The following is a 14,036-nucleotide window of genomic DNA, read 5'->3' as shown; positions in this document are numbered from 1 at the left end:
AAGTTAACTCTGAGGTCATACCAATGAAACACAAACTATGTGAAAACAGTACCATCACTTAATTAGGGCAAACCAAGTGATCGTAGAGTCTGAGAAAAAAAAATAGGTACATAATATTTTCAAACAGTATTTTTAAAAATATCAGAAAGTTCAAATATTTTCTGAGCACTGATCATTTTTAAACTGCTGATGAATGCATACAGTCTTCAATTGGACACTCACATCCACTATTATCTCTTATAATAAGGATAACATTTTAAAATGGGCCTTAAACATGTTCTCTAAACCCCTTTATTTTGAAATTATTGATACATGTCTCTTAGCTAATATCCAAAATGTTAATAATTATTTAGTTACTGTCATAAGTTAAGAACACCTTAAATTATATTTAAATAAGTTTAGCAAAAGTCATCTCAACTAAACTTGTAGGGAACACCTGACTTTCTATGCGCTCTGTATTTTTCAAAACGTCAACAACTAAATTCATTATGGATCTAAAATTCAAAACTCCATCAATGACTCATCTTAATTAGAGACTAGGTTAAGATGTTCTCCTATCATTTATCACCAGATTTTTATTTTGACATTTCATGATGTATTCTGAGTCTTTTTTCAAGTTCTTTCTCTTTTAATCTTATACCACGAAAAAAGTAAAAGACTAACTTGAGCAGTATAAATAGGATCTGTGATACTTAATTAAACACCAGTTGGTCAATTCCACCCTTAACCTCATTCCGAGACTGGTTTACTCATTAATATTTATGGATCACTACGCTGAACTATTCACTTTGAAGTTTGAAGGGAGTTTTTGTATTTTATTTTTTAAATTCTTAGACATTTTGTTAGCAGTAATAACCTATATGGTGTGCTCATGTCAATCAAATTACCAAGAGCTTATATTTTTATAGATTCATAAATAAAACAACGTGAAAAGAATAAAATCTTATTAAGCTATGATATTTAGAAATTAGAGTTGCTCTTTGCTCTTATTAAGTATCTTTTTCTTTCCTGAAAATGAATTTTCATAGATCAAAATAAAACACAGGCCCGGCTGGTGTGGCTCAGTGGTTGAGCGTTAACCAATGAACCAGGAGGTCACAGTTCAATTCTGGTCAGGGCACATGCCTGGATTGCAGGCTCGATCCCCAGCAGGGGGCGTGCAGGAGGCAGCCGATCAATGATTTTCTCACATCATTGATATTTCTCTCTCTCTCTCCTTCTTCCTTCCTCTCTGAAATCAATTTAAAAAAAATCAAAAAACAAAAATACTGTGATAGAAGGACACATAATGGAGACCCTTAGGTAATAGCTAGAATAATGAGGGTTCTCAACTTCTTTCATTTACTAAACTAATTTTGTAATATGACCAATACCTAATATTCAAATACCTATAAGTATTAGCAACATTCTTGTTGCTTGAAAGAGAAAATAAAATAACCATTCAGTGCTACTTACATTCCAAATCGCAATGTTCCAGAAACATATGTTTGCCAGTGCGCACAATAGAACATGAAAGTCCCAGCAAAACAACAAAAGAACATCCAATCGGGATTTGTCCCCAGCTGCACCGCAATGCAAGTTCCAAGAACCACAAACACTGAAAAAGAAAGATCACAATGAACACTTGAACAATCTGAATAAAAAAACAGTGAGCTGCCCTAGCCGGTTTGGCTCAGTGGATAGAGCGTTGGCCTGTGGACCGAGAGGGCACGTACCTCCATTGCAGGCTCCTCCCCGGCCTGGGCTCAGGTTGAGGCGAGTGCAGGAGGCAACCAATCGATGTGTTTCTCTCATCAATATTTCTCTCTGTCTTTCCCTCTCTCTTCCACTCTCTCTAAAAATCAATGGAAAAATATCGAGTGAGGATTAAAATCACACACATACACAAAAAAAGCCCCACACTGAGCTGAAATGATTTTAGAGGAGACAAAAGAAAGACATGCTGTAAATGTACAATCTGTTACCAATGATAAACAAGAAAGAATATAATCTTTTACATTAAATATACCCTGTAATTTCTTTTTAAAAAAACATATTTCTATTGATTTCAGAGAAAAAGGGAAAGAGAGAGAGATATAGAAACATCAATGAGAGAGAATCATTGATCGGCTGCCTCCTGCACGCCCCCCACTGGGGATGGAGCCAGCAACCCAGGCATGTGCCCTTGACCGGAATCGGACCCGGGACCCTTCAGTCCGCAGGCCAGCGCTCTATCCACTGGCCAAACCAGCTAGGGCTACCCTGTAATTTCAATCTTTTCTTTCTCTACAGGATGGTGACCGCTGCTCTACACCACTTAGTGAATCCTAAGTTTATGAAAGCAACTAAAATACGTTAGCATTTTTTTTTGGCGTATTCTCCCAACTTAATGATAGTGTACTAATGAGCAGTAAAAAAAAAAAAAAAAAAAAAAAGATAAGGCAGAGTCAAAAAGAAAGAAAAACTAGCCTGGCCGGTATGACTCAGCTGTTGAGCGCCGACCTATGAACCAGGTCACGGTTCCATTCCTGGTCAGTGTGGTCAGGGCACATGCCCAGGTTGCGGGCTCAATCCCTAGTGTGAGGTGTGCAGGAGGCAGCCGATTAATGATTCTCTCTCATCATTGAGGTTTCTCTCTCTCTCTCTCTCTCCCTTGCCCTTTCTCTCTGAAATCAATAAAAATATATTTTTAAAAAATAAAAGGAAAAATAATTCACAAAGGGACCTACTTGCTTCAGATGGATAGCCAGCTTTTCTTACCTAGCAGATATCGTTATGGACTTCCCTATAAAAGTTTTGAACTCAAACTACGGAGCAAAAATGACTATCACTTAAAATGAAACAGGACCTTATCGTTCTGCTGTCAGGATACACAGAAACAGTAGCTTTAATGTGCACCCACATCTGCAAATCTGAGTCCACGAGGTGAAACTATTGAGGGTTTTGTTTTTCTTTTAAAATCTTTTCATTGCTATGCCAAATGACAAGAAACCAACTAAAGAACTAATTAAAAATAAGTGTGTGTGTGTGTGTGGGGGGAGACTAGTTAGAAGCTGTCCTTTAGTTCCTAAATCTCTTGTTTTGCCCTCTAAAAAGATACTGAGATATTATTTTACACACGGTACAAATAGAGACATATCACCTATAATCTTAACTATAGTAACTCAACTACCGCTAGCATATTAGTGTGTTTTTCTAGTCCTTTGCTCATAGTTGCAACCCAAATCTACGATATAATTTTAAATGTCTACAAAATATCCATCTAAATATAAAGACTAGGAATTTCCTAGTCTCCCACTATTGTACTCACATCTATAATTTATGAGACTTTTTTGATGATGACAACAATGCCATAAGATTTTGAAAAATAACTGGTGCCAAAACAATAATACTTCCGGTTAAAAAGAACTTTAGTGGAAACTAATATAATTTCTAAATTTCCCAATACAGCTAATAATGAACAAACATTAACCAGTTCGACAGTTTTTGGAAAATACTGAAACTTACATAAAATCACCATTCTGATAACCATTATACCACCATAAACCTCCTATTTATTCTAACATTGTTTGTCACATCCCCTTTGTCACTATTAATCATTAATATTTTTAAAAAATCAATAGTACCTGTTGATAGTGAATCACAACCATGATCAAAAAGCTCTCCCAAAGGAGTACTACTATTAGTTCTTCTCGCCTGCTTCCCGTCTATGGCATCCAAAGACTGGTAGATGAAAAGGCCACACGCACAGGCTATATATGCCCACAGAGGTGCCTGTGCAATAACACAAGAAAAGCGAGACTGTTAAGACACACTCGTGACTATGGTTGGCTAATATGTTTTATCTTCATTTTCCAGAGAGGCACTACTGGTTCCGCTCTGGGAGAGAAGATCCAGGTGCGACATCATGAAAAACATTCCGAAACAATCCGAACTGTGAAAGAATTAAATTCCTTAATTAGTACCGGTGCTCAAGCAGAAACTGGATAATGCGTCCCAGGGACATTCCAGAAAGCCCATGATCCATAAGACTCAGTAATTTCTACAAGATTCTTTCTAATACTTAGACTCGAAAGAGTCAATGAGTAAATAATGTAATACTGTGTTTCCCAAATTGTATCTTTCAAGATGTTTACAGGTATTACATGGGAAAAAAAACAAAAACATTTCCATGCTAAACTCATGTGGGAAAGACTGGCTTAAACAAGTCCATCCCAGCCCTAGCCCATTTGGCTTAGTGGATAGAATATCGGCCTGCAACGGAAGAGTCCCAGATTCGATTCCGGTCAAGGGCACACGCCCGGGTTGCGGGTTCCATCCCCAGTAGGGGTGTGCAGGAGGTAGCTGATCAATGATTCTCTCTCATCATTGATGTTTCGATCTCTCTCTCCCTCTAACTTTCCTCTCTGAAATATAAAACAAAAACAAAAAACATACAAACTCAGTACAACTGGAAGGCTTTTACTGGAATCGACCCATTTCCCTGTTGTTCTTCTGTATCTCTAAAGATGTGGGAAATGTGGACCCAATTCCTCCGGAAGTAGCTGTTAGGTCCTCAAGTAAGCTACTTGTAAAACAGCTCAAAGGACAGGTAATAAAGAATCCAAGGACAGCCAGGCCGGTGTGGCTCAGTGGTTGAGCGTCAAGCTATGAACCAGGAGGTGATGGTGCGATTCCAGGTCAGGGCACATGCACAGGTTTTAGGCTTGATCTCCAGTGTGGGGTGTGCAGGAGGCAGCCGATCAATGATTCTCTCTCATCATGGATGTTTCTATCTGTCTCTCCCTCTCCCTTCCTCTCTAAAATCAATAATATATATATATTTTTTTTCTTATTTTTTTTTTTTAAAGAAAGAATCCCAGGACAGATTTGTGGAGGAGGAGACTAGTTCATGACAGGTGCCTGCCTGACCACTGCAGGGCCTGCTGGCCAGGTCCAGATGGCCCCGGGCCAGAACAGAGGTGGCTTCCAGGAAATCCCCTCCTACTGTCAGCTGGTTCCTGGAACTGGCCGTTGCTCTGCCCCTACCGAGTGGGTCACACCCGAGTAACCCTATGCATCCTGCCCTGTTCTACGTGAGCCTTCAGTCCTGCCCTGGAAAACTGTCTTCCATCTTACGTAAAGTTAGACTGGTTTCTGTTTTTGAGGTTTCCTGCCTGATGTAAAGTAAGATAGTTAAGAAAATGAGGAAAAAACAGAAATATGTCCATACAATCTGTATGGACTGGATTTGTGTCGTCAAAGAGGAATTAAACTAGTTGTCCAAGGATGAGGGGGAAACGAGCTCTGGAAAAAAAATCAACTAGGAGTTGATGAAAACCGAAAGGGATAGATGATGACAAATCATATGACATGACTACTTAGAAAATTGTTACTTTAAGCTTAAAACATACAAGAAATGTGTGGCCATTATGACGCATGGTTCAGGGTCACTTTTAACACCTTGAGTTGAGAATCACCTTCTATTTTCTTGGGTTCCGTGTGACCAACCATTCTGATTAATATGGGCGCAACAAATGTTTTGATTCTTTCCTCTGCCTAACTACCGCAGTTCACTTTCTGACAAGGAAAATTTTAAAACCAAGGAAGTAAACAATTGACCCATTCAGATGAAGGGTCCTAGTTTCAGTTTCGGTTTTATGGAGTGAGTTCAGAGGGAAACAGAGGAAGCAGCAGCAGTCACTGTCTGCGGAGGCCCCGGGAGGGCGTCCCTAAGCAGTTCCATGCTTCCTTTGGGATGGCAGCCACGGCGGGACACCCACCGAGCAGGAGAAACATTACAGTGACTTTTTCTTACACCTCTCTTGCCTTTTAGAATCACAGAGATATCTGAGGTCTATCAGCCACATGCGTTTACGGGAGAGAAGAGCGATATTCAACAATCGCTCTGGAAGGAAGAGGACAATACTTTGGATGTGACTGATTTACAGCATGCCACCTCACCACCACAGACTGCTCTCTCTGATTATTTTAAACTTTGCTAAGACTTTATTCAGCCATCTCCTTCACCCCCCGCAAAAAGAAAGAAAACTCTTTTGTAAAGAACTGAGATTTACTGATTCTAAAAGGAACGTTTTACGTGTTCACCCCCACTAACATTAATTTACCTACCGGAATCAGAGTCCACCCTCTACGTATGGTTTCTCGTACCCATCGTGCATGAGGTAGGTTGCAGTAGCAAGCTTTATTTAACTATCTTAGGTGACAGGATATTTGAAAACAGCTGACAACGTTATCAGGGTATCTGATCTTTACCTAGAAATCCCAATGACAGTGTTTCTGCTATGTAACCGATGTGCGTCACTGGCATGAAGAAATTCCTTACCTGCTCTGTAGCTGTAGGGCAGTAAAAGACTAATAAAACTGTCGTGCAGATGTTTATGGACAGCCCGATGATGGTGATGAGATTCGGGGCAATCCAGGAGGGGACTCTTCCCACGAGCCACTCCCAGTACCGCTGCATGAGGGGCTCCAGCAGGGACCGCCCGGCACTCTGGTATCTGTGCTCTTCCAGCCGCTTGAGCTGGTGTCTGGACAGTGGTGGCGTGGGCAGCTGAAACAACTTGTTTAACACACACCCTGGAGTGCTCATGTGCCCGAAGCCCACGGGGGACTCCGCGCGCGAGTCCCCGCATCGTTTCCTGGATGACCGCTGGCCGCTCATGGACTCCGGCTTTCTTTTATTTGGAGAGGATAATTTATCTTGCTTTATAGCTTTTTGTGGCTGGTCTTTCCCTGGGGGGAGGGGGAGAGGGAAATAAAAAGTTTTGTCAGCCATTATTTACATCAATAAATTTAAAAAATAAAAGTCAAACTGGTAATAGACTTTCAAACCGGGACCGGAAACCCAGGGGTTTGCTTTTAGTTTTAGTTCTTATTGATGGTGCTTCCTGCTACCTTACAGCGTGACTTCAAAGCTCACGGCCTTTTTTATCTCACTGCCTTCAGGAGTATCATGGGACAAATCTTATAAATGATCAAATCATTTCAAATACATGAAAACGGAGGTCCAAAGGCATACCCTAAGAGCTAGCAAATGAGTATTCACATCGTGGGTCTTAAACTAGGTTTTTTTATTTAAGGCTGACAGGTAACATTTATTGAGCACTTACTATATACGAAAAACTTTAAGCATGTCTTCATGTTTCCTGTATCAACTCATTTAATCCTCACAACAACCCCAGAAGGTAAGGACTATTAATTAGACCTATTTTTACAGAAAGTGTAACTAAGGCAAAGAGAGGCTGATTATTTACTTCTGAGGTTCAGACAAACACAGGGTTCCTGTTTAAGCTAAAATAAAAGATAAAACTTCTCACCAGTAGAAAAGGATTCTCTACAGACAGTCTTCCAGGTGGGGGTCAACAGCAATGACAAGGTGACTTTCAGAGGACAACAGATGGTCTTAGCAGCGTGACAGATGAACTGAGGTGATAAGGAGAAAGGCTACGTGCTTTGGTGATGACTATTCTCAAAGGACTTTGAATTTAATCCCTGAAGTACGGGCGTGTGACTCAAAGCGTATTAGAGATAACATAATTATTGTTTTTTAAGCAGTGTAAGGAAATAATGACGTGTATTTTCAAGATTAATAGGATAGATATATACTAATCAGAATAGAGATAGGAGTGAGAACATTTAAAAATTAGTATGGCTCCCTTGATTGGAGTATCGCCTGTACGATGCAAGGTCACAGGTTGGATTCCCGGTCAGGGCACATACCTAGGTTGTGGGTTCGATCCCTGGTCAGGGCATGCATGGGAGGCAACCGATCAATGTTTCACTCTCACATTGATGTTTCTCTCTCTCTCCCTTCCTCTTCCTTTAAAATCAATAAAAGCATGTCCTTGGGTGAGGATTTAAAAAAAAATAAAGTAAATAAACAAATAACAATTAGTATGGAGACTTCAAAGGTTTGAAGTGGTGAGGGCCTACAGCAGGCTGGTAAAAATGGAAACATGAAAGACAGTCAAATCTTTAAGTGATTTCTATTTAAAAGAAGAGCCGAGAGAAAGTACTTTGGGATTAGAGAGGAGGGTGAAGGAGCAGAGGAAAAAAGTAATCAATAGAGACTAGTGGTCCTACAGTCAACAGGGGTTGGAAGAAGAATCTGCTGGTTATTTGGCTTTTGGTGGCGGGGTGGGGATGAGAGAGGATATGGGGCTGAGGGTAGGAAATACATATGTGCACCTTTTAGGTACAGGTGTTTTAGACAAATGAAAATATCGTTATCACTTTAGAAGCTAAAGTCTAGTTTAAGGCTAAAAAGTAGGAAAGTTCTTGAAGGGATTAGGTATGAAGAGAAAATGAAACAAAGAACCTTGTGGGAAACTCCTATTTAGTGAGCAGGAGAAAAAGAAGCCATAAGCGATTTGAAAAAAAAAAAAGGAATAATCTTAAGTAGTGGCATTGTACCAAGAGGGTGCACGCCGATCTTCTGGTAGAGGGATACCCAGAACGCTCTGTGAAATTTCCAGAAACGCCGCACCACGGGATACAGAATGTGATCCAGGGTCTAGGACATCTCAACAATGGGTCTAGTATCAAAACATGCCCAGGACTTCTTGCCTCTACTGCCATAAGTAACAAATTCCAAAATTTCAATGTCACTAAAGATCTAAGTGGCATTCAAAACCACAGTCAGTCATAGAGCTTGATAACTGCCTGCACGAAAAAGGGGCCACATGTTAAACCTGACAAGTTCAGGGGAGGCACATGGTGGGCCTTACAGACTCAGACACCAAAGGTAACCACGCAGGATGGTCTGAGCATAACTAACGGCAGGTCGTGGTGGGCAGTCACATCCTAGGCCTGTAGCTTCCTTGACAAAAGTCAATCTTAACGTTAAGTGAGCTTGTCTATTGTCTTTTTGCATCTAAAATTACATATCCTTGGGAGATCTCCTCTTCCAGACCCCTCAGGGCACACCCACTGCAACAGAGCACAGACCACAGAACCCCTCATTGTTATCTTATGCCCCCAAACCCTCTCTATGTACAATAAATACTGTTAACTATCCTACACCCACCAACGTAAAAGAAATACTGTATGTGTCTCTATGGTTTACTCTTCATCCAATCTCCGAGATTTCCCAGCTTTGCTTTCTCCCACCTCCCAAATCTACTACCAATGACTTTCATGTACCCCCCCCCCCCCCCCCGACCTTTACCTCCTTTGGTTCTGATGTATAAAATAAACGGCAAAACTACCATTCTCTGGAGCATTTTCTCAATCTGTTGAGATTTTGCTTCCTGGCCACTGTCAGTTTGGCTCAAATAAATCCATAAAAGTTCTCCACAGATTTGGACATTCCTTAAGTTGACTTGTGTCACAAACCAATTGATTACAACTGTAAGCAATACTTATATAATGTCAAACAACTGGTTACAAGATCATTTTACATCAAGTGACAGACTGATAACCACCAAAATACTTAGCTTTATAGTAAGCCAGCTTTCCTATAGTCAAACTTAGTATGCGTTTTTATATTTGGTATGCTATTATGGAATTCCACTTAAAGCTGGAACAAAAAGTTTAGCCAACTTAACTTACATTTTATAACTTCTATTTTATTATTATAGTATTCCATCCCCCCCGCCCTTTTCCTTTTTTTTAAAGGTAACATATTGAGGGTGCTGGCCCACTTTTGGCACTAACAGCTACAAGCAACTGATCCTAATGGTTTTAAGTTTGAGCATTTGGCAGGACTGTATGATAAACTGATACTTTTCCTTCTGGGTGTTTTCCCTTGCTGACCTAGATTTTTTTTTTTTTTAACCCTCTATTTCTCTCTTGGAAAAAATCTATATTTTGACAAACCTTTCTAGATCTAGCCACTGTCTAATTCACCCATGGGGGAAAAAGCCAAAAAGTTTTTGAACATTTCAATTTGGCAAGATTGTCTCTGTGAAGCTGTTAGCAACAAGATTGCAAACACACATTCAGATACATGTGGCCCCTGACATGCTATGCTTTCAACACGTCCAGACAACCACAGAGGGTGCCGTCACTGCCACAGTCCCACCTCCCTCCATCACACCTGAAATGCAGAGGCTGTTGACACGAAACTCATCTCAGGAATAAATAGGAGCTTCTGAATTTTAGCAAATTTCATATTTCAAGAGGGCAGGACAGGGTAGATGACTACAGTAGGAAGATCAGATTATATGGAGAGAAAGGGGAAAAGGACGTGGGGTGGAGATATGAAAAAGAGGCACAAACATTACAAAAATTATTTCAGGCACTTAGGATTTTTGCCTAAGCCAGGTGTATGGCCAAAGGATGAAAAGAAAATACCATTTTCTTGCCACACTACAAGGAACTAAAAAAGAAAAAAATGACCAAGAAAGAAATTAAAATTATCGCTGGCTAGAGAAACCTAGCTACAAGTCATAAGTTTTTATGAGAAAACTAGAAACCCGATACACGAAGATTCGTGCAGGAATGGGCCTTCCTTTCCCTGGCTGCCAGCACCGCCTTTCCGCTCCAGCCCTGGAGCCACCTCTTTCTGCTCCCGCCCCGCCTTCCCACGCTGCCCAGAGGCCCCGCAAGCATCCCGCCCCGCCCCCTCGGCACCTGCATGTGCAAATTAACCACCATCTTTGTTGGGTTAATTTGCATACTCGCTCCTGATTGGCTTGTGGGTGTCACGGAGGTATGGTCAATTTGCATCTTTCTCTTTTTATTTTATTTTTAAAAATATATATATTTTATTGATTTTTTACAGAGAGGCAGGGAGAGGGATAGAGAGTTAGAAACATCAATGAGAGAGAAACATCGATCAGCTGCCTCCTGCACACTCCCCACCGGGTATGTGCCCTCAACCAAGGTACATGCCCTTGACCGGAATCGAACCTGGGACCCTTCAGTCCACATGCCAACACTCTATCCACTGAGCCAAACCGGTTAGGGCACATCTTTCTCTTTTATTAATGTAGATGGATCCCAAGTTCCAAATGCATTCAGCCAATCTCTCAGTGCCGTATACAAGACAGACACAGTCCCAGCTCCCACATCCAACGGGAAAATAACTAAAAACAGGTAAACAAGCAAATAAGATGACACATTGTGATAGGTGCTATGACAAAAACAAAGTGTGGAGTCAGAAAGCAGGTGAGGGTGCACGGTGTGAATAAGGTGGTTGAAGACTGGGAAGAGGCGGCATGGACACCAAATACAGAATATACCAAATCCAAGAGCAGCAGAAACCATCCACAAAAAAGGAACCGGCCCTGAGGCAAGAAAAAACTTATCTCGTACAGGCACCTTTGCGATCAGTATGGCTGGGCAGTCGTAAACCAGATGAAAGAGTTACTGTGGTGATCACTTTCCAACATACACATATGTAAACTCAGTATGTTGCACACTAGAAACTAACATCATGTTAATATAATGTTATATAGTTATGTCATATTTTTATGTTAATCTAATGTTATATGTTAATAATATCTCAATTACAACCCCCCCCCCCCAAAGAGTGGAATACAATGAAGTTTGAAAAGCCAGATAGTGCAGAGGTTTATGGTCCACAGCAAGGAGTTTTCATTCTGATGTTATAGAAAGCCATCAAGGAGCTTATAAAGAAACCTGTAATTTTATAGCACAGTCTATTTGTTAACTGAGGAAATCTACACTAATAAAAGAGAAACATGCAAACTGACCATACCTCCATGACGCCCACCAGCCAATCTGGGGTGAGTATGCAAATTAACCCAACAAAGATGGTGGGTTAATTTGCATACACAGGAGCAGAGCGAAGACTGGAGACTAAAGATGACTGAAGACTGAAGAGGCTTGGCTTCTCCGCTGCGGCCGGAGCGGAGGAAAACCGGTGCCGGCAGCCAGGGGAAGGAAGGCCTATTGCACGAATCTTCATGCAAAAGGCCTCTAGTGTTTTCATAAATTGTAATAGTAAAAGTAAAATTTTAAAGTAAAAATTTCCCACCCCCTGGAGAACACTGATCACAGGCCTATGTATAGCTATTGCAACCTTTCCACTTCTAATTAGCACAGTCCCCTCCTTTGCTATAACCCTTCACAGCACTTACCACATTTTAAACCTCTTTTGGTTGTTGTTATTGGTGGCAGTGATGGTGTTTTGGTCTTTCCCCACCAGGCCCGTAAGCACCTGGAGTGTGGGGCCATATCTGTCTCAACCGTTGTTTTTTGTTTTTTGTTTTTCAAGAATCTCATAGCATAGCTAACGTTAGTAGGCAATTAGTTCTCATTCGTGGAACAATGAGCAAATGTGATTCATCTAGTATTTAATGACCACTTAGTGGTTCTAGACCTTGAGGAAACAGAAAGATTGAAATATGCCATCCATGCCCAAACAGCCGAGTCATAACATGCTGTGAACAAACTGTTGTGGGAGTCCAGAGGAGGGGACGCGGATGATCTAACAGTAAGTTTTCTTTGGGCAGGCATGCATATTTTTATGTGAAAAGTTCAATAAAGGGCCCTGGCTGGTGTGCTCAGTAGTTAGAGCACCAGTCCATGCACTGAAGGGTGGTGGGTTCAATTTCTGTTCTGGGTTGCAGATTCCTTCCCACCCCAGGCTGGGGTGCATGCGAGGCAACCAATTGACGTATCTCTCTCATATCAGTGTGTTTTTCCCCTCTCTCTCGCCCTCCTTCCTTTCCACTCTCTCAAAATCAACGGGAAAAACCCAACAAAGGTACAAAAATATAATCTGAGATATTTAATGAATACCTTCACTAAAATTACAATTTGTGGGACTTAAACCTAAGATGCAAAACAACTGTGCTTATAGCAACTGAGGACAATGGCACGCAGCCTACATTATTCCTGTGTTCAGCACTGGGGAACATCTGACACGTATCACACGAAAAAAGGAATCTCCATTGCTCAGCAGAAGCATAAGGTAAGCTTACACAATACCCAACCTGCAGTGGGAGATTCTAGAATTCCCAGCTCCCATGCCTAAGTGTGCCAAGTTTTGAGCTGCACTGATTCAGCAATATGTTTACTAGTACAACCTTTCACAGCTACTGGTGACTACACAGCTCTTTCCAACCTTCGTGGCACTCCTAAAGGAAAATTCTCATGGCCAACATGATTGGGGAGGCAGAGCAGATTAAAAAAGCGAGAGAGAGAGAGAGAGAGAGAGAGAGAGAGAGAGAGAGAGCCAACAAGATCAGTGGATTACATTCAGCATTATTTAACAAGTGATACACAAAACAAGCTAGCAAAAACAAAAGCCTTTTCAGTAGACTTGGAAGCAGGAACAGTACTGTGTGATACAATTTAGATCTACTGTTTTGCCGAAGTGAAATCTTGCATTCCTTAAAACCAGGAAACAACTTCCTCCAAGAAGCGGGGGGGGGGGGGGGGGGGGGAGAAGCAACAACCTAGCATTTTATAGATTATTTTCCTATTCCCTTAAAAACCACAGCACAGCATGACCCTCAAAAAGGACATGACCAGCACTTTTAGCCGGCTTAAAGGAGTCCACAGCTGCCTAGAAAACCCATTGACAATGCAATAAAATGTAATTGGGGTTGTAAAAAGTTTAGAGTTATATGTCAAACACTTAATCGTGTTTATAATGTAAACTTTAAAGAGAGACTGGTTGTGGGCGAGGAAGGAGAATACATTTATAAAACGATCGTTGTAAATATTCAGTAATAATCTATTAAGTGGACAACAAATAAAGACGCCTCTGTCGGAGCAGGTTCATACAAGAGGCAGATTTATCTAACTTCTTACCTGGAAGGATCGCAAAGACAAGCTGCACAAGGGGCTTTGGCTAATGTTTCTCAGCACAGACCACGTAGGCAGCAAAATGCGTTAGAACCTCCCTCTCTGGAATTTTATGTGAACGACAATGGTTCTCGAGTAGAAATGCTGGAAATGTGCTCACCACAGCCTGACTGGTGTGGTCACTCAATTCAATACACACACGGAACCCATTCCTACTAGTTTCAGAGGAGGGACTGAATAGTTTTTGTTCACCTACAAGATGAGACGCTCATCGTGGTTGAGAGAGAGCTGAGACGTTGCCTACTACCTTCATATGCATTCATTCATGAACTGAG

The 14,036-nt window shown here is 41.2% G+C and overlaps 1 protein-coding gene across 2 annotated transcripts in view; it reads right to left on the bottom strand.

Annotated features, from left to right (window-relative positions):
• Positions 1-14,036, bottom strand: part of CEPT1 (choline/ethanolamine phosphotransferase 1) — a 33,548-nt gene that overhangs the window by 18,649 nt on the left and 863 nt on the right. For both annotated transcript variants that reach the window (XM_079761732.1, XM_079761731.1), the window contains exons 2-4: positions 6,305-6,714; positions 3,606-3,753; positions 1,456-1,597 (exon numbers count right to left, since the gene is read on the bottom strand). In XM_079761732.1, coding sequence (XP_079617858.1) covers positions 1,456-1,597; positions 3,606-3,753; positions 6,305-6,643 — 629 coding nt within the window. In that variant the 5' untranslated portion in view covers positions 6,644-6,714. The remainder of the gene's footprint in view (positions 1-1,455; positions 1,598-3,605; positions 3,754-6,304; positions 6,715-14,036) is intronic.

Source organism: Cnephaeus nilssonii, assembly GCF_951640355.1.
Source record: "Cnephaeus nilssonii genome assembly, chromosome: 21".
Taxonomy (NCBI): domain Eukaryota; kingdom Metazoa; phylum Chordata; class Mammalia; order Chiroptera; family Vespertilionidae; genus Cnephaeus; species Cnephaeus nilssonii.
This window is presented reverse-complemented; position numbering and strand designations above follow the sequence as displayed.